Source organism: Oncorhynchus tshawytscha, linkage group LG27, assembly GCF_018296145.1.
Source record: "Oncorhynchus tshawytscha isolate Ot180627B linkage group LG27, Otsh_v2.0, whole genome shotgun sequence".
Taxonomy (NCBI): Eukaryota; Metazoa; Chordata; class Actinopteri; order Salmoniformes; family Salmonidae; genus Oncorhynchus; species Oncorhynchus tshawytscha.
Genome location: NC_056455.1, coordinates 7,588,862 through 7,609,120, shown reverse-complemented (window position 1 = coordinate 7,609,120; position 20,259 = coordinate 7,588,862). Strand labels below are relative to the sequence as shown.

General features: G+C 45.0%; 1 protein-coding gene across 2 annotated transcripts in view; it reads left to right on the top strand.

The window, feature by feature from the left end:
- The window catches only part of LOC112225722 (C-type mannose receptor 2), a 43,842-nt gene extending 28,366 nt beyond the window's left edge, over positions 1–15,476 (top strand). Inside the window, exons 16-29 of one of the 2 annotated variants that reach the window (XM_042307251.1) lie at positions 3,534–3,566; positions 3,683–3,849; positions 4,211–4,379; positions 4,483–4,625; positions 4,872–4,986; positions 5,387–5,553; positions 5,770–5,878; positions 6,100–6,338; positions 6,559–6,724; positions 6,892–7,038; positions 12,393–12,512; positions 12,883–13,062; positions 13,231–13,254; positions 13,387–15,476. In XM_042307251.1, the coding sequence (XP_042163185.1) occupies positions 3,534–3,566; positions 3,683–3,849; positions 4,211–4,379; positions 4,483–4,625; positions 4,872–4,986; positions 5,387–5,553; positions 5,770–5,878; positions 6,100–6,338; positions 6,559–6,724; positions 6,892–7,038; positions 12,393–12,512; positions 12,883–13,062; positions 13,231–13,254; positions 13,387–13,607 (2,000 nt within the window). In that variant the 3' untranslated portion in view covers positions 13,608–15,476. Of the gene's footprint in view, positions 1–3,533; positions 3,567–3,682; positions 3,850–4,210; positions 4,380–4,482; positions 4,626–4,871; positions 4,987–5,386; positions 5,554–5,769; positions 5,879–6,099; positions 6,339–6,558; positions 6,725–6,888; positions 7,039–12,392; positions 12,513–12,882; positions 13,063–13,230; positions 13,255–13,386 lie in introns of both variants that reach the window. The other variant, XM_042307250.1, reaches the window with a different exon arrangement.
- The last annotated feature ends 4,783 nt before the right edge of the window (positions 15,477–20,259 follow it).

Below are 20,259 nucleotides of genomic sequence, written 5' to 3'. Positions count from 1 at the left end.
CAACACATCCTCCGAGAGCAACTTCTCCCAACCACCCAGGAACAGTTTGGTGACGAACAATGCCTTTTCCAGCATGATGGAGCACCTTGCCATAAGCCAAAAGTGATAACTAAGTGTCTCAGGGAACAAAACATCGATATTTGGGTCAATGGCCAGGAAACTCCCTAAACCTCAATCCCATTGAGAACTTGTGGTCAATCCTCAAGAGGCTGGTGGACTAACAAAAACCCACAAATTCTGACAAACTCCAAGCATTGATTATGCAAGAATGAGCTGCCATCAGTCAGGATGTGGCCCAGAAGTTAATTGACAGCATTCCAGGGCGGATTGCAGAGTTCTTGAAAAAGAAGGGTCAATACTGCAAATATTGACTCTTTGCATCAACTTCATGTAATTGTCAATACAAGCTTTTGACACGTATAAAATGCTTGTAATTACACTTCAGTATTTCATAGTAACATCTGACAAAAATATCTAAAGACACTGAAGCAGCAGACTTTGTGGAAATTAATATTTGTGTCTTTTTCAAAACTTTTGACCACGACTATAGACAAAAGCCTGCTACATGGCAGACCAATCCGAAATCTCGGCATGTCCAGCCCATCCATTATCTCAGTCAATTATGGCTATCCGGAGGATTCCTGTCTTTTCCGTGTCTAAAACAAATAGGCTCGTAAATTAACAATTGTATTCGTATTTACAGATAGGAAACAAGTTTGTTATTAAGGCACATAAAGGTTCACATGTTCCAGAAGGCATTTCTGCTAAAAAATGCCTTTTGATAAAGAAATGTATGTTTACGTTCAAATGTCTCTCCTGTGAAGTAGTGACGCGCAACATTCGCCTAGTTTCCTGAAATGAGATGTTGTGGAAATTCTTACACAAGGGACACTCAAAGTCAATTTGAAATGAATCGTTGTTTATTGACACTGTGCTGGATAGGTTCCAACAAACCTAATGCACCATAGTGAATGTCTGTCAGAAGCTCTGCTGGGACAGTCCCAGCAGTTGTCTTATATAATGGCTTTACACAGACGAGTTATATTTGCATGATTTAGCATAATTCATTCCTCATTACCGTTTTGTTTCATTCATTCGACCGACCAATACTGGTTCATAACATGTGACATACCAACACCTCACAAGGCTTCTTCTCTCTAAGCTGAGACCTTGAAACTAAGATATCTTTCATTCTCAAAACAAAGGTCTGGTCGTACAGCCTAATTGCAGCTATTGATAGTGAGGATTCGTTCAGTAAGTCACTCGCATGAACACAGGCATTAGAGTGACTCGCATGAACACAGGCATTAGAGTGACTCGCATGAGCACAGGCATTAGAGTGACTCGCATGAACACAGGCATTAGAGTGACTCGCATGAGCACAGGCATTAGAGTGACTCGCATGAACACAGGCATTAGAGTGACTCGCATGAACACAGGCATTAGAGTGACTCGCATGAACACAGGCATTAGAGTGACTCGCATGAACACAGGCATTAGAGTGACTCGCATGAACACAGGCAGTAGAGTGACTCGCATGAACACAGGCATTAGAGTGACTCGCATGAACACAGGCATTAGAGTGACTCGCATGAACACAGGCATTAGAGTGACTCGCATGAACACAGGCATTAGAGTGACATGAACACAGGCAGTAGAGTGACTGATGAACACAGGCATTAGAGTGACTCGCATGAACACAGGCATTAGAGTGACACATGAACACAGGCATTAGAGTGACTCGCATGAACACAGGCATTAGAGTGACTCGCATGAACACAGGCATTAGAGTGACTCGCATGAACACAGGCATTAGAGTGTGACTCGCATGAACACAGGCATTAGAGTGACTCGCATGAACACAGGCATTAGAGTGACTCGCATGAACACAGGCATTAGAGTGACTCGCATGAACACAGGCATTAGAGTGACTCGCATGAACACAGGCATTAGAGTGACTCGCATGAACACAGGCATTAGAGTGACTCGCATGAACACAGGCATTAGAGTGACTCGCATGAACACAGGCATTAGAGTGACTCGCATGAACACAGGCATTAGAGTGACTCGCATGAACACAGGCATTAGAGTGACTCGCATGAACACAGGCATTAGAGTGACTCGCATGAACAAGGCATTAGAGTGACTCGCATGAACACAGGCATTAGAGTGACTCGCATGAACACAGGCATTAGAGTGACTCGCATGAACACAGGCATTAGAGTGACTCGCATGAACACAGGCATTAGAGTGACTCGCATGAACACAGGCATTAGAGTGACTCGCATGAACACAGGCATTAGAGTGACTCGCATGAACACAGGCATTAGAGTGACTCGCATGAACACAGGCATTAGAGTGACTCGCATGAACACAGGCATTAGAGTGACTCGCATGAACACAGGCATTAGAGTGACTCGCATGAACACAGGCATTAGAGTGACTCACAGGCATGAACACAGGCATTAGAGTGACTCGCATGAACACAGGCATTAGAGTGACTCGCATGAACACAGGCATTAGAGTGACTCGCATGAACACAGGCAATAGTTTACAGAAAAGCACAAACATGCACCATGGGAATTGGTTAGATACAATAGCACAAGTATAACATCACAGAGTCACATATTCAACCTAGTTCAACACAAAAAAAAACGTGGTAATTAACCACAATGAACATAATCCACTGCGGCAGTTTTTTCTGACTCGGACAAAGACAGGATCAGAGAAGAAGAGGCAAAGCGAGAGGTTTCACCCTCGGTCCAAAATAAGCCCAAAATATGGACAATTCCTTCGACCTCATGGCTTGGTTTTTGCTCTGACATGCACTGTCAACTGTGGGACCTTATATAGACAGGCGGGTGCCTTTACAAATCATGTCCAAACAATTGAATTTACCACAGGTGGACTCCAATCAAGTTGTAGAAACATCTCAAGGATGATCAATGGAAACAGGATGCACCTGAGCTCAATTTCGAGTCTCATAGCAAAGAGTCTGAATACTTATGTAAATAAGATATTTCTGTATTTCTTAAAACCTGCTTCGTTTTGTCATTATGGGCTATTGTTTTTTAGATTGATGAGGAAACACATGTATTTAATCTATTTTAGAATAAGGCTGTAATGTAACAAAATGTGGATAAAGTGAAGGGGTCTGAATACTTTCTGAATGCACCGTACACACCTGAAATATTATATTATTTCATAGTCATTTCCTACTTTTCTATTGACGTCTACCCAATGTGGACCTGACAAGACAATGGAATATTTTCAACGTTTTGGCAATTGAATGTTCACAATTTATGGTTTTGGAATTTCCATTAAAACACTCAAAAATATTTGTAATGTCATTCATGATTTGATAATGCATTTAATCTTTTAAAAAATGACCGAAACTGAAATCGAAAACAGTAATTATTTATTAATAATCTACCCGAAACCGAAACGACCTCAAGAAACACATCACTCAGCACTAGTGTTATGCATTTGTTCTGAATTATGAATTCAGACCACTTTTTGTTTTGTGTTTTCAGGAAATGTTGATAAGGATCCAAACCCCACTGAAGGTCAGTTTAAAAACCACACTCCTCTCATTGTCTCTGTTATTTTTTATAGTCTTCTGTCATAACCCACTAGCACCAACTTCTCTTTTCTTTCTCCTATTTCTCTTCACCCCCCCCAGCCCCCACTGCCAGTGAGTGGGTGGGCTTCCAGGAGGCAGAGTATAAGTTCTTCGACCACCGGTCTACGTGGGACCAAGCCCAGAGGATCTGCTCCTGGTTCGGTGCTTCTCTGGCTTCCATCCACTCTTCTGCGGAGGAGGTTTTCCTTGCCAACACACTGCACAAGGTACCACACACAAGCTTTAATGAAAACATTACAACAACTTTATCACCCTTCATAAAGTAACACATCCACTGCTGAGAAGGAGGCCTTCCTGGTTGACATAGTGCACAAGGTGCGCTACATAACCTTTATAAACCTTCGTAAAAAAAAAGTTATAACCCTTTTATAGCTACTTCATGTTCATGAAGAACGTGACAGAAATGAAACATCCACGTGGGCACTTTCATAACTCTACAAAAGGTACCAGCCACCACGTGTTGTTTTATACAAGCCAATAGTCTTTGCTGTACTGTACATGTACTGTACATGTCACTGGAGGTCAAGTGTGTATGGCTAGAGGTCGCGTGTGTTTTCTCACCTACAGATGACCAAGGTAGAGGGGGACCACTGGTGGGTGGGGCTTCATACGTATGAGAACGATGGCCGTTTCCACTGGTCAGACCACTCTGTGCTCAACTATGTGTCCTGGGCTCTCAGCAGGCCACACCCACTCAGCCGCGACCGCAAGTGTGTCCACATGTCAGTCAGCAAAGGTGAGGGTTGTGGGATGCTGTAATGTTTGTCCCGTAAATAGCATATTTTGTGTGTGTTTTTTTTTATACCATATTTAATATTTAATTCTAAAACGTTCTACAGCGGAGTGGGCAGATCAGAAATGCCACTCAGACTTGCCCTACATCTGTAAGAGAGTGAATGTCACAGGCACTATCCCACCCACACCCTCCACCCCCCTGCCCCCCGCGGGCTGCCCTGATGGCTGGGGCCCCTTCCTACACAAGGTAGGGCTCCTGGGTTATGTAGTTTCTACTGTGCTGATAAAGATGTGACAGTTATATGAATGTGACATTACGGTGTTATGTTTTGATTTGCTCTTCCGTTTTAGCCTCTCAGTTGTTATCAGATCTCACGTTAGATCTCAAACAGACCTCTCACCCGAGGTACTGGTTTCTCTTGGGTTATGTTACGTGTGAGAGCATGATGGTCCTTCCTGACCTGACCTCTGACCTTCCTGTGTGTGTGTGTAGTGTTATAAGGTGTTTGGTCATGAGGAGAGCCGGAGGGCCACATGGTCAGGAGCCAGGCTCATGTGTGAGTCACAGGGAGGAGCCTTGGCTGTGGTGCCCAATCACGTGGAGCAAGGTAGTTTTATACTCAACTGACACACGCACGCACTCACACACGAACGCACACACAAGCAAACAAACACACGCACGGTTTCACATACCCACACAAGGGCAAACACACACATACACCATCCAGTAACATCAGTGGTTCCCAAACTGTCGGGCTGTCGGCAGAGGGGGGGGGCGGAGAGGTAGGGGGAGATACACGAAAACATGCTTTTGAGGAACTCAGTCGGGCTTTCAACTTACTCTTGAAAGTTTCGAAATTGGGAAGTGCATCAGCAGTTTTGCTCTTGTCATGTCAGTCATTGCAGACCTTAGAGCTTTTTGTAACTTGTCCCAGGTCCCCAATGATGAAAGAGGGGCAAAAAAGTTTGGGAAGCACTGAATAACATCATGTATGCTGTCTCCCACAGCCTTTGTCACCACTCTGCTGTCCAATGTGAGTTTTGACCTGTGGGTGGGGCTCACGTCTGACTCTAAAGGCCACTTCCAATGGGCTCGTCCTGGACTCCTCAGCTACACCAACTGGGCCTCTGGAGAACCCCTGGACAACAGTGGACCACTCCACAACAAGAGTCCGGTACATACCACCCTGGTCTAATCTTTTTCTGTATTAATCCAGTCTTTGGTGGCATCCCAAATGGCACCCTATTCCCCGCATAGTGCACTACTTCAGAACCAGGGTACTAGTCAAAAGTAGTTCACTATATATGTAATATGGTGCCATTTGGGATGCATATTTGGTCCGTGGGTTCAGTCTTTGTCATGTCCATTGTTCGTCATTGTCACCTGACAGGGGAACTGTGTGGTGATGATCCATGGGAACCCAGCTAAAAATACTGGCATGTGGGCATCCCGGGCCTGTGAGATGGAGAAACATGGCTACATCTGCCAGAAGAAACAAGGTACAGGACATGTCACAACTCCAAACGGCACAGCCACTCGCAATTCAACAGTGCATAACATAACTAACCAGTGAATTATGTAACAGACAAGCATTCCTGTGGGAATCTATTACATAGTACTGTACCTACTGAAAAACATACCTGATATATTAAACAGTTGTGTTTATATCAGTCAGCAGAAACAGTTTCCTTTATATACTGATTTAACTTTGTCTCCTTAGACCCAGCTCTGCCCCCTGGCGCTGCCCTCCTGCCCTCCTCCCTGTCCGGAGCCCTGGACCTGGGTGGGGTGTCGTACCGCATAGTGAAGAAGCGTCTGGACTGGATGGGGGCGCTGCATGTGTGCGAGTCTTTGAACGGGACGTTGGCTTCAGTGAGAGACCCCTACCAACAGGCTTACCTCACCCTGCTGATGAACAGCCTACACCTCCCAGCATGGATAGGCCTTTACAACTATGGGGTGAGGCCCTGGTCATGACAAGCTGGGAGCAGTAATGCACATCTATGAGATGCTTAATTGGTTTGTTTTGATACAACAACATGGTAACATGTAGGGTGAGATAATTGTATCACTACAAATCAATATTACATTGATATAATCAGATCTTCAAAGATTGATTTAACTAGATTGACCAATGAGATACGATTTAGGATTAACTCCTCCTCTGTTCCACACTCAGGGACGGCACTTCAGCTGGTTGGGCGAGGAGGACCTGATTTACACTGCCTGGCGGGATGGGGAGCCTAATACACTGTCTGGATGTGGTCACATGACCACGGTGGGGCAGTGGACTATGACCCCCTGTGATGCTAAACTGGATGCTGTCATCTGTCAGATGAATACAGGTGTGTGTGTGTGTGTGCATCCGTGTGTGTGTGCATGTTTGTGTGTGTGCCCTAATACAGTACATGAACATGTGTGTATATAGTGTGTAAGCCCTGTCCTCCTCTCTCTCTCTCTCTCTCTCTCTCTCTCTGTCTCTCTCTCTCCCCCCCCCCACACACACCAGAAGAGGCTTTGGTGCACAAGTGGAGTTTCCCAGGACAGTGCCCTCACTCTCTGGGCGACTGGGCCTGGGTGCCTTTCAGGAACCACTGCTACTCCTTCAACCTGCAGAGCCTCCGGCTGCAGACCGACGCCCACTCCTCCTGCAGGAAGGGTAAGGAGGACACTCTGTCAACTGCCAATCACACAGTCTAGATACGCCCTTAGTCAACCAGACACTCCTTAGTCTCTATACATGCACATTGAGTGTGTCCCAAATGGCACCCTTTTCCGTATGTAGTACACTACTTTTGACCAGAGCCCTATAGAGAATAGGATGCCATTTTGGACGCACAACAGTGGATTCCGTGACGTGGTTCGACTTTAGCAGCAAGGACCACTATTTCTTGTCTTGAAATCCCGCTTAACTGACAGGTTAAAGTCTGCCTGAAAGCTGCTAGCCATCAAGCTATCAGAGTTAGTCCCAGATTAGTTTTCCATTGGGGCCCTTTTGTCCGGAGAAGTGAATGAACGGTGCCAGCCCTGTAGGAGCTGCTGAGGATTATAGGCTTGAGGTGGCTTCCTTGATTATGCAGGTCGCCAGCCTACGTAAAGAACTAGAGAAAACGGAATGTTTACCTTGCCGGTGGCTGGACGGCGTTCGGCCTTGTTGGATGCATCTCCGCCTTGTCGTTTGTCGTTATCCGACTGGCCGGTGTTGCCAGGAGTTCTTCACCAGGGGAGCCATCTCCTGCCTCCCCTCCCCCTTCTGATAGCGGAGTCGAAGAAGCACAGCAAGAGGAGCATGGCAATAAACGATGGTCGCATGTCTCGAGCCGTGGAACCAAAGACAGCGGCCTCCCGTAAACCAGTCTACACTCCCAACGAGAGGCCCGGAGCGGATTAAAAACAACAAATAGTTTATCTGCCCTAGAGTCTGAACTTCCTGCACCTTGGTCACTGGGGGTACCTGTGTCTGCAGCCGCTGTGCCTACTCCTACTCCTTCCCCTATGATTTCGAAGTTGACCCCTGCAACCTTCTGTCCCTGCTCTGGATTGCTGCTTATTTTCAGAGCCACATTCCTGTAAAGATTAGAGAGGACATAATGTTGAATACTGTTGAAGTAATAGGTCCATCTGCCTCACCTAAAGACCATTCTTGTGGGAAGCTGCTATAGACCACTAACTGCCAATAGTCAGTATCTGGATAATGGCTGAAATGCTTGATAATGTATGTGATATCAACAGAGGTATATTTTCTGGGTGATTTAAATATTGACTGGCTTCTTGACTGCCCACTCAAGAAAAAGCTTAAAACTGTAACCAGGTTCAGGTTATCAGTCAACCTACCAGGGTAGAATGAAATCATCAACATGTATTGATCACATCTTTACTAATGCTGCAGAAATGTGCTTGAAAGTAGTATTCAAATCCATTGGATGTAGTGATCACAATATAGTAGCCATATCTAGGAAAACCAAAGTCCCAAAGTCCGGGCCTAATATAGTGTATAAGAGGTCATACAATAACTTTTGTAGTGATTCTTGTGTTGTTGATGTAAAGAATATTTGTTGGTCCATGGTGTGTAATGAAGAGCAAACAGACGCTGCACTTGATACATTTATGAAATTGCTTATCCCAGTTACTAATAAGCATGCACCCATTAAGAAAACGACTGTAAAAACGGTTAAATCCCCGTGGATTGATGAGGATTTGAAAAATTGTATGGTTGAAGAAGGATGAGGCTAAATGAATGGCAAATAAGTCTGGCTGCACAACCGATTGGCAAACGTACTGCAAATTGAGAAATCATGTGACTAAACTGAATAAAAAGAAGAAACTACACTATGAAACAAAGATAAATGACATAACGAATTATAGTAAATTGCTTTGGAGCACCTTCAATGAAATTTTGGGAAAAAGGGCAAACTCAGCTCCATCATTTATTGAATCAGATGGCTCATTCCTCACAAAACGGACTGATATTGCCAACTACTTTAATGATTTTTTTAATTGTCAAGATTAGCAAATTTAGGCATGACATGCCAGCAACAAACACTGACACTACACATCCAAGTATATCTGACCAAATTATGAAAGACAAGAATTGTAATTTTGAATTCTGAAAAGTGAGTGTGGAAGAGGTGAAAAAATTATTGTTGTCTATCAACAATGACACACCGCCAGGGTCTGACAACTTGGATGGAAAATTACTGAGGATAATAGTGGATGTTATTGCCACCCCCATTTGCCATATCTTCAATTTAAGCCTACTAGAAAGTGTGTGCCCTCAGGCCTGGAGGGAAGCAAAAGTCATTCCGATACCTAAGAATAGCAAAGCCCCCTTTACTGGCTCAAATAGCCGACCAATCAGCCTGTTACCAACCCTTAGTAAACTCATGGAAAAAAATTGTGTTTGACAAGATACAATGCTATTTTACAGTAAACAAACTGACAACAGACTTTCAGCACACTTATAGGAAAGGACATTCAACAAGCACAGCACTTACACAAATTACTGATGATGAAAAGATTGTGGGGGCTGTTTTGTTAGACTTCAGTGCGGCTTTTGACATGATTGATCATAGTCTGCTGCTGGAAAAACGTATGTGTTATGGTTTTACATCCCCTGCTATAATGTGGATAAAGAGTTACCTGTCTAACAGAACACAGGGGGTGTTATTTAATGGAAGCCTCTCCCACATAATCCAAGTAGAATCAGGAATTCCCCAGGGCAGCTGTCTAGGCCCCCTTTTTCAGTCTTTACTAACAACATGCCACTGGCTTTAAGTAAAGCCAGTGTGTGTGTTTGTATACGGATGACTCAACACTATACACGTCAGCTACTACAGCGGCTGAAATGACTGCAACACTTAAGAGCTGCAATTAGTTTCAGAATGGGTGGGAAGGAATAAGTTAGTCCTAAATATTTAAATAACCATAAGCACTGTATTTGGGACAGATCATTCACTAAACTCTAAACCTCAACTAAAACGTGTAATAAATCATGTGGAAATTGCAAGTTGAGGTGACTAAACTACTACACACAAACTGTCATGGTCAAAACATATTTTTTACAACAGTAGCTACGATTTGGAGAAGTCTGTCAATAATAAACCGTTGCTCTACCTTAACAGCACTATCAACAAGGCAGGTCCTACAGACTCTAGTTTTGTCGCACGTTGACTACTGTTCAGTCATGTGGTCAGGTGCCGCAAAGAGGGACTTAGGAAAATTGCAATTGGCTCAGAACAGGGCAGCACAACTGGTCCTTGGATATGCATGTCAATCTCTCCTGGCGCAAAGTGGAGGAGAGATTGACTTCATCACTACTTGCATTTGAGAGAGGTATTGACATGTTGAAACGTAACGATATGCGTGGAGAGTCAGGAAGCAAGTTCAGGGAGTGAATACATTTAATTAATTAACAAAACAAGAAACACAAACAGCGCACCGACATGAAACAGCAACAATGACGACTGGGGAAGAAACCAAAGAGAGTGACATATAAAGGGCAGGTTATCAAGGAGGTGATGGAGTCCAGGTGAGTGTCATTATGCTCGTAACGCTGGTGACAGGTGTGCGCCCTAACGAGCAGCCTGGTGACCTAGAGGCCAGAGGGGGAGCACACGTGACAGGACCCCCTCCCCGACGCGCTGCGCCAGCCGCAGGACGCCGACCAAGATGACAATCCCGGGGATCAGGAGCGGAACGGTCACCTCTGCTAAGGCGCGGGACCTGACAATCTGGCTGAGGCACGGGAGCATGACGACCTAGAGCGCTGGAGAGAGAGCATACGTAACAGTACCCCCGCCCCGGCACGTTCGGCTCCAACCGCAGGATGCCAATGGAAGGGATGATCCCGGGGATTCCGGAGCGGACAAGTCGCCTCCAGCTCAGCACAGAAACCTGAGGAACCGGCTGAGACCTCCCGGTTGCCTCGGTTGAGGTACAGGAACCTGTTCACCCAGCTTAGGCAGGGGAGGCTATCGAACACGCTGAGGCATGGGAGCCTACAAACCGGCTGAGGCAGGTAAAACACTCCTTGATGCTTCCCTTTGTTGAGTCGTCATTCTGTAACAATGTCCGCTGAGAGTCATAAAGCAAGTTCAGGGAGTGAATACATTTAATTAATTAATTAACAAAACAAGAAACACAAACAGCGCACCGACATGAAACAGCAACAATGACGACTGGGGAAGAAACCAAAGAGAGTGACATATAAAGGGCAGGTTATCAAGGAGGTGATGGAGTCCAGGTGAGTGTCATTATGCGCGTAACGCTGGTGACAGGTGTGCGCCCTAACGAGCAGCCTGGTGACCTAGAGTCCAGAGTTGACTGTTTAAACGACTAGCACACAGCTCAGACCTTTTATTTTACTTCATCTTTATTTAACTAGGTAACTAGACAAATTCTTATTTACAATGACAGCCTACCCAGGCCAAACCCTAACCTGGATGACGCTGGGCCAATTGTGCGCCGCCCTATGGGACTCCCAATCCCGGCCAGTTGTGATAGAGCCTGGAATCGAACCAAGGTCTGTAGTGACGCCTCTAGCAATGAGATGCAGTGCCTTAGACCGCTGCGTCACTCGGGAGCCCTGAGACACACATGCACACCCCACAAGACATACCACCAGAGGTCTCTTCACACTCTTCACAGAACAGACTATGGGAGGCGCAGAGTACTTCATAGAGCCATGACTACATGGAACTCTATTCCACATCAGGTAACTGATGCAAGCAGTAGAATCAGATTTTAAAAAACACATAAAAAATACACCTCACGGAACAGCGGGGACTGTGAAGCAACACAAACATAGGCACAGGCACATGCATACACTCAGATGATAACATGCGCACTATACACACACACACATACACATGGATTTTGTGTTGTAGATATGTGGTTGTGGAGAAGGGGCCTGAGGGCACACACTTAGTGTGTTGTGAAATCTGTTATGAATGTATTGTAATGTTTTTTTAAATTGTATAACTGCCTTAATTTTGCCGGACCCCAGGAAGAATAGCTGCTTCCTTGGCAGCCGCCAATGGTGATCCATAATAAATCCAAATACAAACCGTCTCTATATGTAGCTAATGGGGATCCATAATAAATCCAAATACCGTCTCTATATATAGATAATGGGGATCCATAATAACTACAAACAGTCTCTATATGTGACACTTTACATGCACATTGTGACACTAAAAGATCACAGAGTACATTACAGCTCTTTCCACTCAATCGCTGTAGTCATGGAGAGAGCTTTCAGCGCTCAGCACTGACGTCAATGACCAAATATGTCAATAAGGGTAAATTAGCAGTGATTCATTGAGCTGTAATTGAAATGCACTCGATTTATTATCTCATGATTTCCCACTTTCATTTTCCTTATCATCCCTCTCTTTCCTTGTTTCACACCTCCCTCTGTCTGTCAACTCCTCTCTGACCGCATTTAATTATCTCAATATGGTTATCTGATCTTCTCGCTCTCTCTCTCTCTATACCCCCCTCTCTCCCCTCCAGTGGGTGGCCAGCTGCTGTCGGTCCTGGATGAAACAGAGAATGGCTTTGTGTGGGAGCACATCCAGGGCTACCAGGAGCAGGCCCACGGAGCCTGGCTGGGTATGACCTTTAACTCCAAAGGTAAGGAACTCCTCAGGATGTACACAGTGAAAAGTATACACAGATGGTTCCAACTGTTAAAAACATGTAAATATCATATACTGCAAGGTCATATAATCTAATGGGTACTGTAAGAAGAGTCATTTATCAGAGTGACATATGCTATCCATATACTCATTCATATATTACATACATGATTTGTACACGTCAATAAGTCTAAATTAGCAGTGATAGGGTTCTCCAGGGATATTTCAAGATATTCTTCAGACAAGCGTGTGTGTGTGTGTTTGTGTATGTATGTGTGTGTGTGTGTGTGTTTGTGTATGTATGTGTGTGTGTGTGTGTGTGTGTTTGTGTGTGTGTGTGTGTTGTTCCTGGTGTTGTCCTGCAGGGGGCAGTCTGATGTGGTCTGAGAGTGCGGAGGTGAAGTTCACTAACTGGGAGGTGCAGAGCACCAACTTGAGCACGCTGTTTCCCAACGCCTGCTTCTGGATCCAGAGCAACACAGGCCTTTGGAAACCAGGCTCCTGCAAGAACCACACACACGGAGTCATCTGCAAACGGCCACGCAGTAAGGAAGGCCTCACCCTGTAGCACAGACAAATAACACTATGGACAACGCCATACGTGTACACAGTGATAGCAAAGCTGTATAACGACTTACTGTGCTTCATTTATATCTGCAAACAGCAATCTCTGAACTGACAACACAACTCAAATGTTATCTTTTCCGTTGCAGGTGCTGAGGCTTTGGCGGTAGTCTGTAAGTATGGATAGGATATCCCATGTTGATTGTTCAAGTCATCAAATGTTAGATTTGTTTAAATCTGTAATGCTAATCGCTCTCTCTCTTTCTCTCCTTCTCTCTCTCCCCCTCCCTCCCTGTCTGTCTCAGCTGAAGAGGACCACCTGCCCACTCTGATTGTGATCATGGTGACGGGCCTGGCGTTGGTGATCCTCATCGCAGGCGTGATCTACCTGTACCGCCGGCGCCAGGCAGGCTCCCGTGGATCTTACGAGGGGGCGCGCTACAGCCGCACCAACTCCAACCCCTCCGAACAGGCCGAGAAGAACATCCTGGTGTCTGACATGGAGCTCAACGAACAGCCGGAGTAGCACAGCCAACCAGGCCTGGCCCCTCCCCCCAGGGCAGGAGACACCTGGGAGTACCTAATACTGACTGACCCACTGTCTGACTGATACGCATTCTGCTTCTACATTTTATGTCCCCGTTCTGTTTGAAAAGATGCTGAAGATGCTGAAGGTCTGTGCTGTGTCGAGCGCAGCAGATGCCAATCAAATTCCATTTAAACAGTCATTCTCCAAAGGGGTTAATAATATGCAAATTACAATATGAACTGCTTTTCTTAGTAGTATAGCAATAATGTTTCTGATGTCAGTTTCACATTTCATTTCAAACACTTCCTGTTTTTGGTCCCTAAGTCAAAAAGGCAGATGCCAAAAGCCATAGACTAAGGCTTTGCACCAGTCCTTCCCTTGTCAGGAGACTCAGTATCATCCAAATATCAACACAATTACCATGGACACCATGACAGTATTTACCTGAGGTTAACTTCAGGTTTGCTTTGTATATTTCCTTTTGGTTTGTTTGTGTGTTTTTTTGTCCAGTGCAGCTGTAGTGAATCTGTAGCGAATCCTCCTTCTAATTCTGGTTGTTGTCGTGAAGCTTTTGTTGTTGCCCGACCCCTTCCCTCCCCCCCCTTCTGTTCTGACTGACACGTCAGCAAAGGCTGGTTGGAAAGCAATACTTACTTCAGTGTGGAAGAGAAGAGGACAGTGATTTTTAGAGTGGCGATTTTAGAGTGATTTTAACGAGTCCCTGGCCTGTTCACCACAACTGCACATACAGTAGGAGAGAGAGAGAGAGAGAAATTTGACGTTGATACAGACTGATACCGTCTTTTGTTGTCTTGGTACAGTGTGATGGGGTCGATAAGGGTATGACACCCATTATATTTCAGTATGTAACATTCTAGAGGGTTTTAGAGGGTTTGTTTTAGCACTTTCTACCACCATCATGAGAAGAGCCAACATTTATTACTTAAAGTAACTGTCCAGTGTTTCCAGATTTCTATGAAATAAGACCTATAATTAATTACAATATGAGTGAAATAGTTTTCCTTAAAAATGTTAAAAAGCAGCTTTTCTGTGTTAGAATGGTGTGGGCGTACCCCAACAACAGAATGGTGTGGGAGTATATCGGTCATTAAAAATATTCATGCGAGTAGACCGCTGACCGCCAGCACATCCTCCTTAGGAGGATGAAATCATCTTCTATGAGGAAGTAGCAAGCGTTTTTTAAACAGTCTGTTTGAGATACAGGTTTGAGGTGGGGTTTTTGAAGTATTTTTTCTCAAATTCATGCTTTGACCACAAATACGAGTATAGGATAAGTCAACAACATTACTTGGTTATGGGTTAACAGAAGAAAAAAAGTGAGATTTTCACTAGACAGTTACTTTTGTTTTTGTTGATCTTGTCTCATCGCTGCATCTCCCCAACGGTCTCAGGAGGAGCGACGGTCAAGTCATGCATCCTCCAAAAGATGACCTGCCAAACCACACTTCTCAACACCCACCCGCCAGCTGCACTCTCCAACTAATTACAGCATGCGGGCACCCAGCCTGCCACAAGAGCACAATGACTCAAATAAAGCCCCCCGGCCAAACCCTCCCCGGACAACGTTGGGCCAATTGTGCGCCGCTCTGTGGAACTCCAGGACATGGACAGTTGTGACACAGGCTGGTATTGAACCTGGGCCTGTCGTGGCACATCAAGCACTGCAATGCAGTGTCTTAGACCACTGTGCCACTCAGGAGACCTCTAGACAGTTACTTTAAGCAAAGGACAGTGCATTCACTCCTTTGTTTATGCGTTATTACTAAGGTACTTTTCAATTGTTTTTGTGTTATTTCCTTCCTTTGACTTTTGGATGGGTAATATGGTGTAAAGTATGTGAACGTCTGTGTTAGTCTCATGACTGGTATGGATGGTTAGGTTTCCCATGTTAATGTCTGTGTTGGTGGTACGATTACACACTGACCTGCAGCCATGGAAAACATACCCTATATAGACAAAGTATGTGGACACCCATTCAAATGATTGGATTGGGCTATTTCAGCCACACCCGTTGCTGACCGGTGTATTAAATCAAGCACACAGCCATGTAATCTCCATAGACAAACATTAGCAGTAGAAGGCTGTTTCTGAAGATCTCAGTGACTTTGATGCCACCTTTCGTCAAATTTCTTCCCTGCTAGAGCTGCTCCGGTCAACTGTAAGTGCTGTTATTGGGAAGTGGAAACGTTTAGGAGCAACAACGGCTCAGCCGCGAAGTGGTAGGCCACACAAGCTCACAGAATGGGACCGCAGAGTGCTGAAGCGCGTAGGGTGTAGAAATCGTCTGTTGCAACACTCACTACTGAGTACCAAACTGTAACTGTAAGCAACATCAGCACAATAACTGTTTGTCAGGAGCTCCATGAAATGGGTTTCCATGGCCGAGCAGCCACACACAAGCCTAAGATCACCATGCACAATGCCAAGCGTAGGCTTTAGTGGTGTAAAGCTCTCCGGCATTGGAGCAGTGGAAATGCACTCTCTGGAGTGATGAATCACGCTTTACCATCTGACAGTCCGATGGACAAATCTGGGCTTTGGTGGACGCCAGCAAAATGCTACCTACCCGAATGCATAGTGACAACAGTAAAGTTTGGTGGAGAAGGACTAATGGTCTGGGGCTCTTTTTCATGGTTCTGGCTAGGCCCCTTAGCTCCAGTGAAGGGGAATCCTAATGCTTAATGCTTAATGTATTCAATGACATTCTAGATGATTATGTGCTTCCAACTTTGTGGCAACAGCTTGGGGAAGGCCCTTTCCTGTTTCAACATGACAATGCCCTTGTGCACAAAGCGAGGTCCTCACCTCAACCCCATCGAACAACTTTGGGATGAATTGGAATGCCGACTGCTAGCCAGGCTTAATCGCCCAACATCAGTGCTCGACCTCAATAATGCTCTTGTGGCTGAATGGGAATCCCAACATATAGTGTACAGCCTTCCCAGAAGAGTGGAGGCTGTTAAAACAGCAAAGGGTGGACCAACTCCATATTGATACCCATGATTTTGGAACGAGATGTTCGATGAACAGGTGTCCACAAACTTTCGATGAACAGGTGTCCACAAACCTTTGGTCAGGTCATGGAACTTAGATCACCTGTAGGTCATTCACTTGAAAGTGACACATCTGACATGAGTCAACATGTACGATACCAGTCAAAAGTTTGTACACACCTACTCATTCCAGGGTTTTTCTTTATTTTTACTTTTTTCTACATTGTAGAATAATAGTGAAGACATCAAAACTATGAAATAACATACATGGAATCATGTAGTAACCAAAAAAAGTGTTTAAAAAATAAATAATAATATGTGCACACTCTTGGAATTCTCTCAACCAGCTTCACATGGAATGCATTTCCAACAGTCTTGAAGGAGTACCCGCATATGCTGATCACTTGTTGGCTGTTTTTCCTTCACTCTGTGGTCCAACTCTTCCCAAACCATCTCAATTGGGTTGAGGTCAGGTGATTGTGGTGGCCAGGTCATCTGATGCAGCACCCCATCACTCTCCTTGGTCAAATAGACCTTACACAGCACGAAGGTGTGTTGACCAACAGGACACTTTTTGGTTACTACATGATTCTATATGTGTAATTTCACTGTTTTGATGTCTTGACTATTATTCTACAATGTAGAAAATAGTAATAAAAAAAATTAAAAAATACCCTTGAATGAGTATGTAGTATTACAGTTCTGGATGTTGTGACAAACTTGTTGTCATTTGTATGTTTGATGTTCCACACGGTACTAGAGAACCTTACTTAAGGGGTACCCTCTATATCAATGCAAAATACAGCTAGGAAAACCAAAGAACTCGTTTGAAACGGGAAAGAATCCACCACATACTTCAAATATTTAGAAATAGAAAGATCAACTCATCCATCTTATTTCCCCTTGTCGTGTCTTAACCTTGTGTAGTACATTATTGGGGGGGAGGAAAGTAAGGTTTCTAACAAAGCACAACTAGATTCAATGCAGGGAATCAACCCAAACCCTAACTTCTGGGTTCCCATTTGAATAGGAGGCAAAAACAGATGTTTTCTCCCCCCACATAACATTCCTCTTCCTACAGTTCCCTCCTTCTCATGACCGGATTTCTGTCCTCCTGATCCGTGGAATTCTTTGGAGACGTTTGAGATAGAAACTCTCGGTGGGCCAGTGAGCCACGCTTCGAAACTAGCTCTTTTCTGCTCTGTAAACCAGACAAATGGGGCTGAGGAGAGATGGGGGAGGGAAGATGGAAGGAGACGGAGGGGGTCGTGTGTGTGTGTTGTCATCTCCAACTGTGGAATGTTGAGTCGACAAGAAGAACTCAGTGGCAGGTCTGGAACCAATCAGAGCAAAAGGGCTCAGGGCCGAAAGAGAAGGGTGAGAGAATGGGGGGGGAGAATGGAGGGAGAGAAAGAGACAGGCACAGGCACGTATGGGGAAAGAAAGGGTCAGGGAGAGAGGAATGGAGATGAGAGAAGTGAAATGTCATCGGTTCACCCTGCCTCCTAGTGGAGGGTTGCTGTAGCACCCTGCTTCCAAATGACTGCCGAACTGGTTGTAATACATTTGAGCTGCCTACAAGTTGGAGTTGCCTACAATGTGACGATGTATGAGTCTGGCCCTGATGTTCTGCCTGGTCTGGGAATGACTGTGTGACTGTGGTGGGCTTATAAAATGTGAGTCCCTGTGAAGAAAGGTTCAAGTAAAAGCACCTGTTTTGATTTTTTAAATATTTGTTGTTTTTATATGAAATGAATAAAATATATGTTGGCTAAATGACTGTCGATAGAATTATTTCATAAGTTGTACTTTAGTTACACCATATCATGACTGACATAGTATCATGGTTGACATATCATGACTGACATAGTAAGATAAATAGTGGTGATGTTGAAGAACCCCCACCAGAGGGCAGAACTTGCTCACAGTGACAGCTTGACTGTGTTTCCAAATGAGTTCCTCACTTTCCTGGTCTGATGCTTCATATTCTCTCTCTCTCTGTCTCTCTCTCTGTCTCTCTCTCTGTCTCTCTCTCTCTCCACCCCATACATATCTACTGTATGCGCATGTTTCTGTGTGCTTGAATGTCTGCGGCTGTGTCTCCATCCAGTCTTTTCAGACTCTCAGTTCAGGCTGTGATCCTGATCTGCCACACCTCATTGGAGGAGAATGGACCGAGGACCTCTACCTTTGCTCTGGCAGGGACTCCGCCTGGCTTGGCAGGCACCAATAGCTTTTCTATGTGTGGCCTGCCTGTTGCGGCTGATCTGGCAGCGAGGCATTGTGGCTGGCCCCCCCCTAGCTGTAGCTGGAGCACTAATGTCTAGCCCTGCTCTGTTTCGCCTGTCCTTGTGCTTGCCTCCACCCCCCTCCAGGTGTCGCCCATCTTCCCCACTTATCCTCTGGGTATTTATACCTGTGTTTCCTGTCTAGTTGTGCCAGTTTGTCTTGTTTGCCAAGCTTACCAGTGTTTGTCCTGTCGGAACCTGTCTTTTCCCAGGCTCTCTTTTCTCGTCCTCCTGGTTTTTAAACCTTGCCAGTCCTGACACTGTACCCGCTCGACTGACCACTTTGGCTGTCCCTGAGCCTGCCGTCCTGTACCTTTGCTCCTACTATGGATTATTGACCCCTACCTGCCTTGACCTGTCGTTTGCCTGTCTCTGTTACAATAAACATTGTTACTTCATACAGTCTGCACTTGGGTCTCACATTGATACTTGATAACTAATGTACTGTGAGCCATTGTAACGAGTTCAACTGGAGCCTTTTAAGACAGACAATCAGTTTGTCAGACCAGGTATGCCAGCCAAGTGGACATGAGGCCTGACGGCTCTATCCACTGGCCAGGGGTACACTGTTTGGCATATTATTTGACCTAGGTGTCTCTCCAGGGTTTGTTCCATGGACCAATGAACCCAGGGGTGTAGTGATTAGGCAGAACACTTGGATTAATATTGGTATTTAGGCAGATTGTTTGTGCCCTAATCAAGCGAGAGACCTCTCTGTCTGAGTACGGAGGGAATCGCTCATCCCAAATCAAACAGAGGAGATTGTTTCTCTTGCAGGGAGAGAACTAAATGTCTTTGTCATTATCTCACTTAGACTGCCTGTCAAAACTCATCTGCCTAAATATTTTACACTGTTAGTGGTATTGATATTTTAAGTTATTACCGTATTATTTATTTGTACATTTGTTCATATTTCGAATATTTATATCTATTTGTATATGAATCCCCCTTTGTATAGGCTAGCACAGACTAGCCTATACAAAGTCTAAACACAGACTAATATGTTCCAGGATTCTTCTGATGGCATTGAGGAGTACACCACATCAGTCACTGGCTTCATCAATAAGTGCATCGATGACATCGTTCCCACAGTGACTGTACGTACATACCCCAACCAGAAGCCATGGATTTACAGGCAACATTCGCACTGAGTTAAAGGGTAGAGCTGCCGCTTTCAAAGACTGGAAGCTTATAAGAAATCCTGCTATGCCCTCCGACGAACCATCAAACAGGGAAAGCGCCAATACAGGACTAAGATGGAATCGTACTACATTGGCTCCGACACTCGTCGGATGTGGTAGGGCTTGCAAACCATTACAGACTACAAAGGGAAGCACAGCCGAGAGC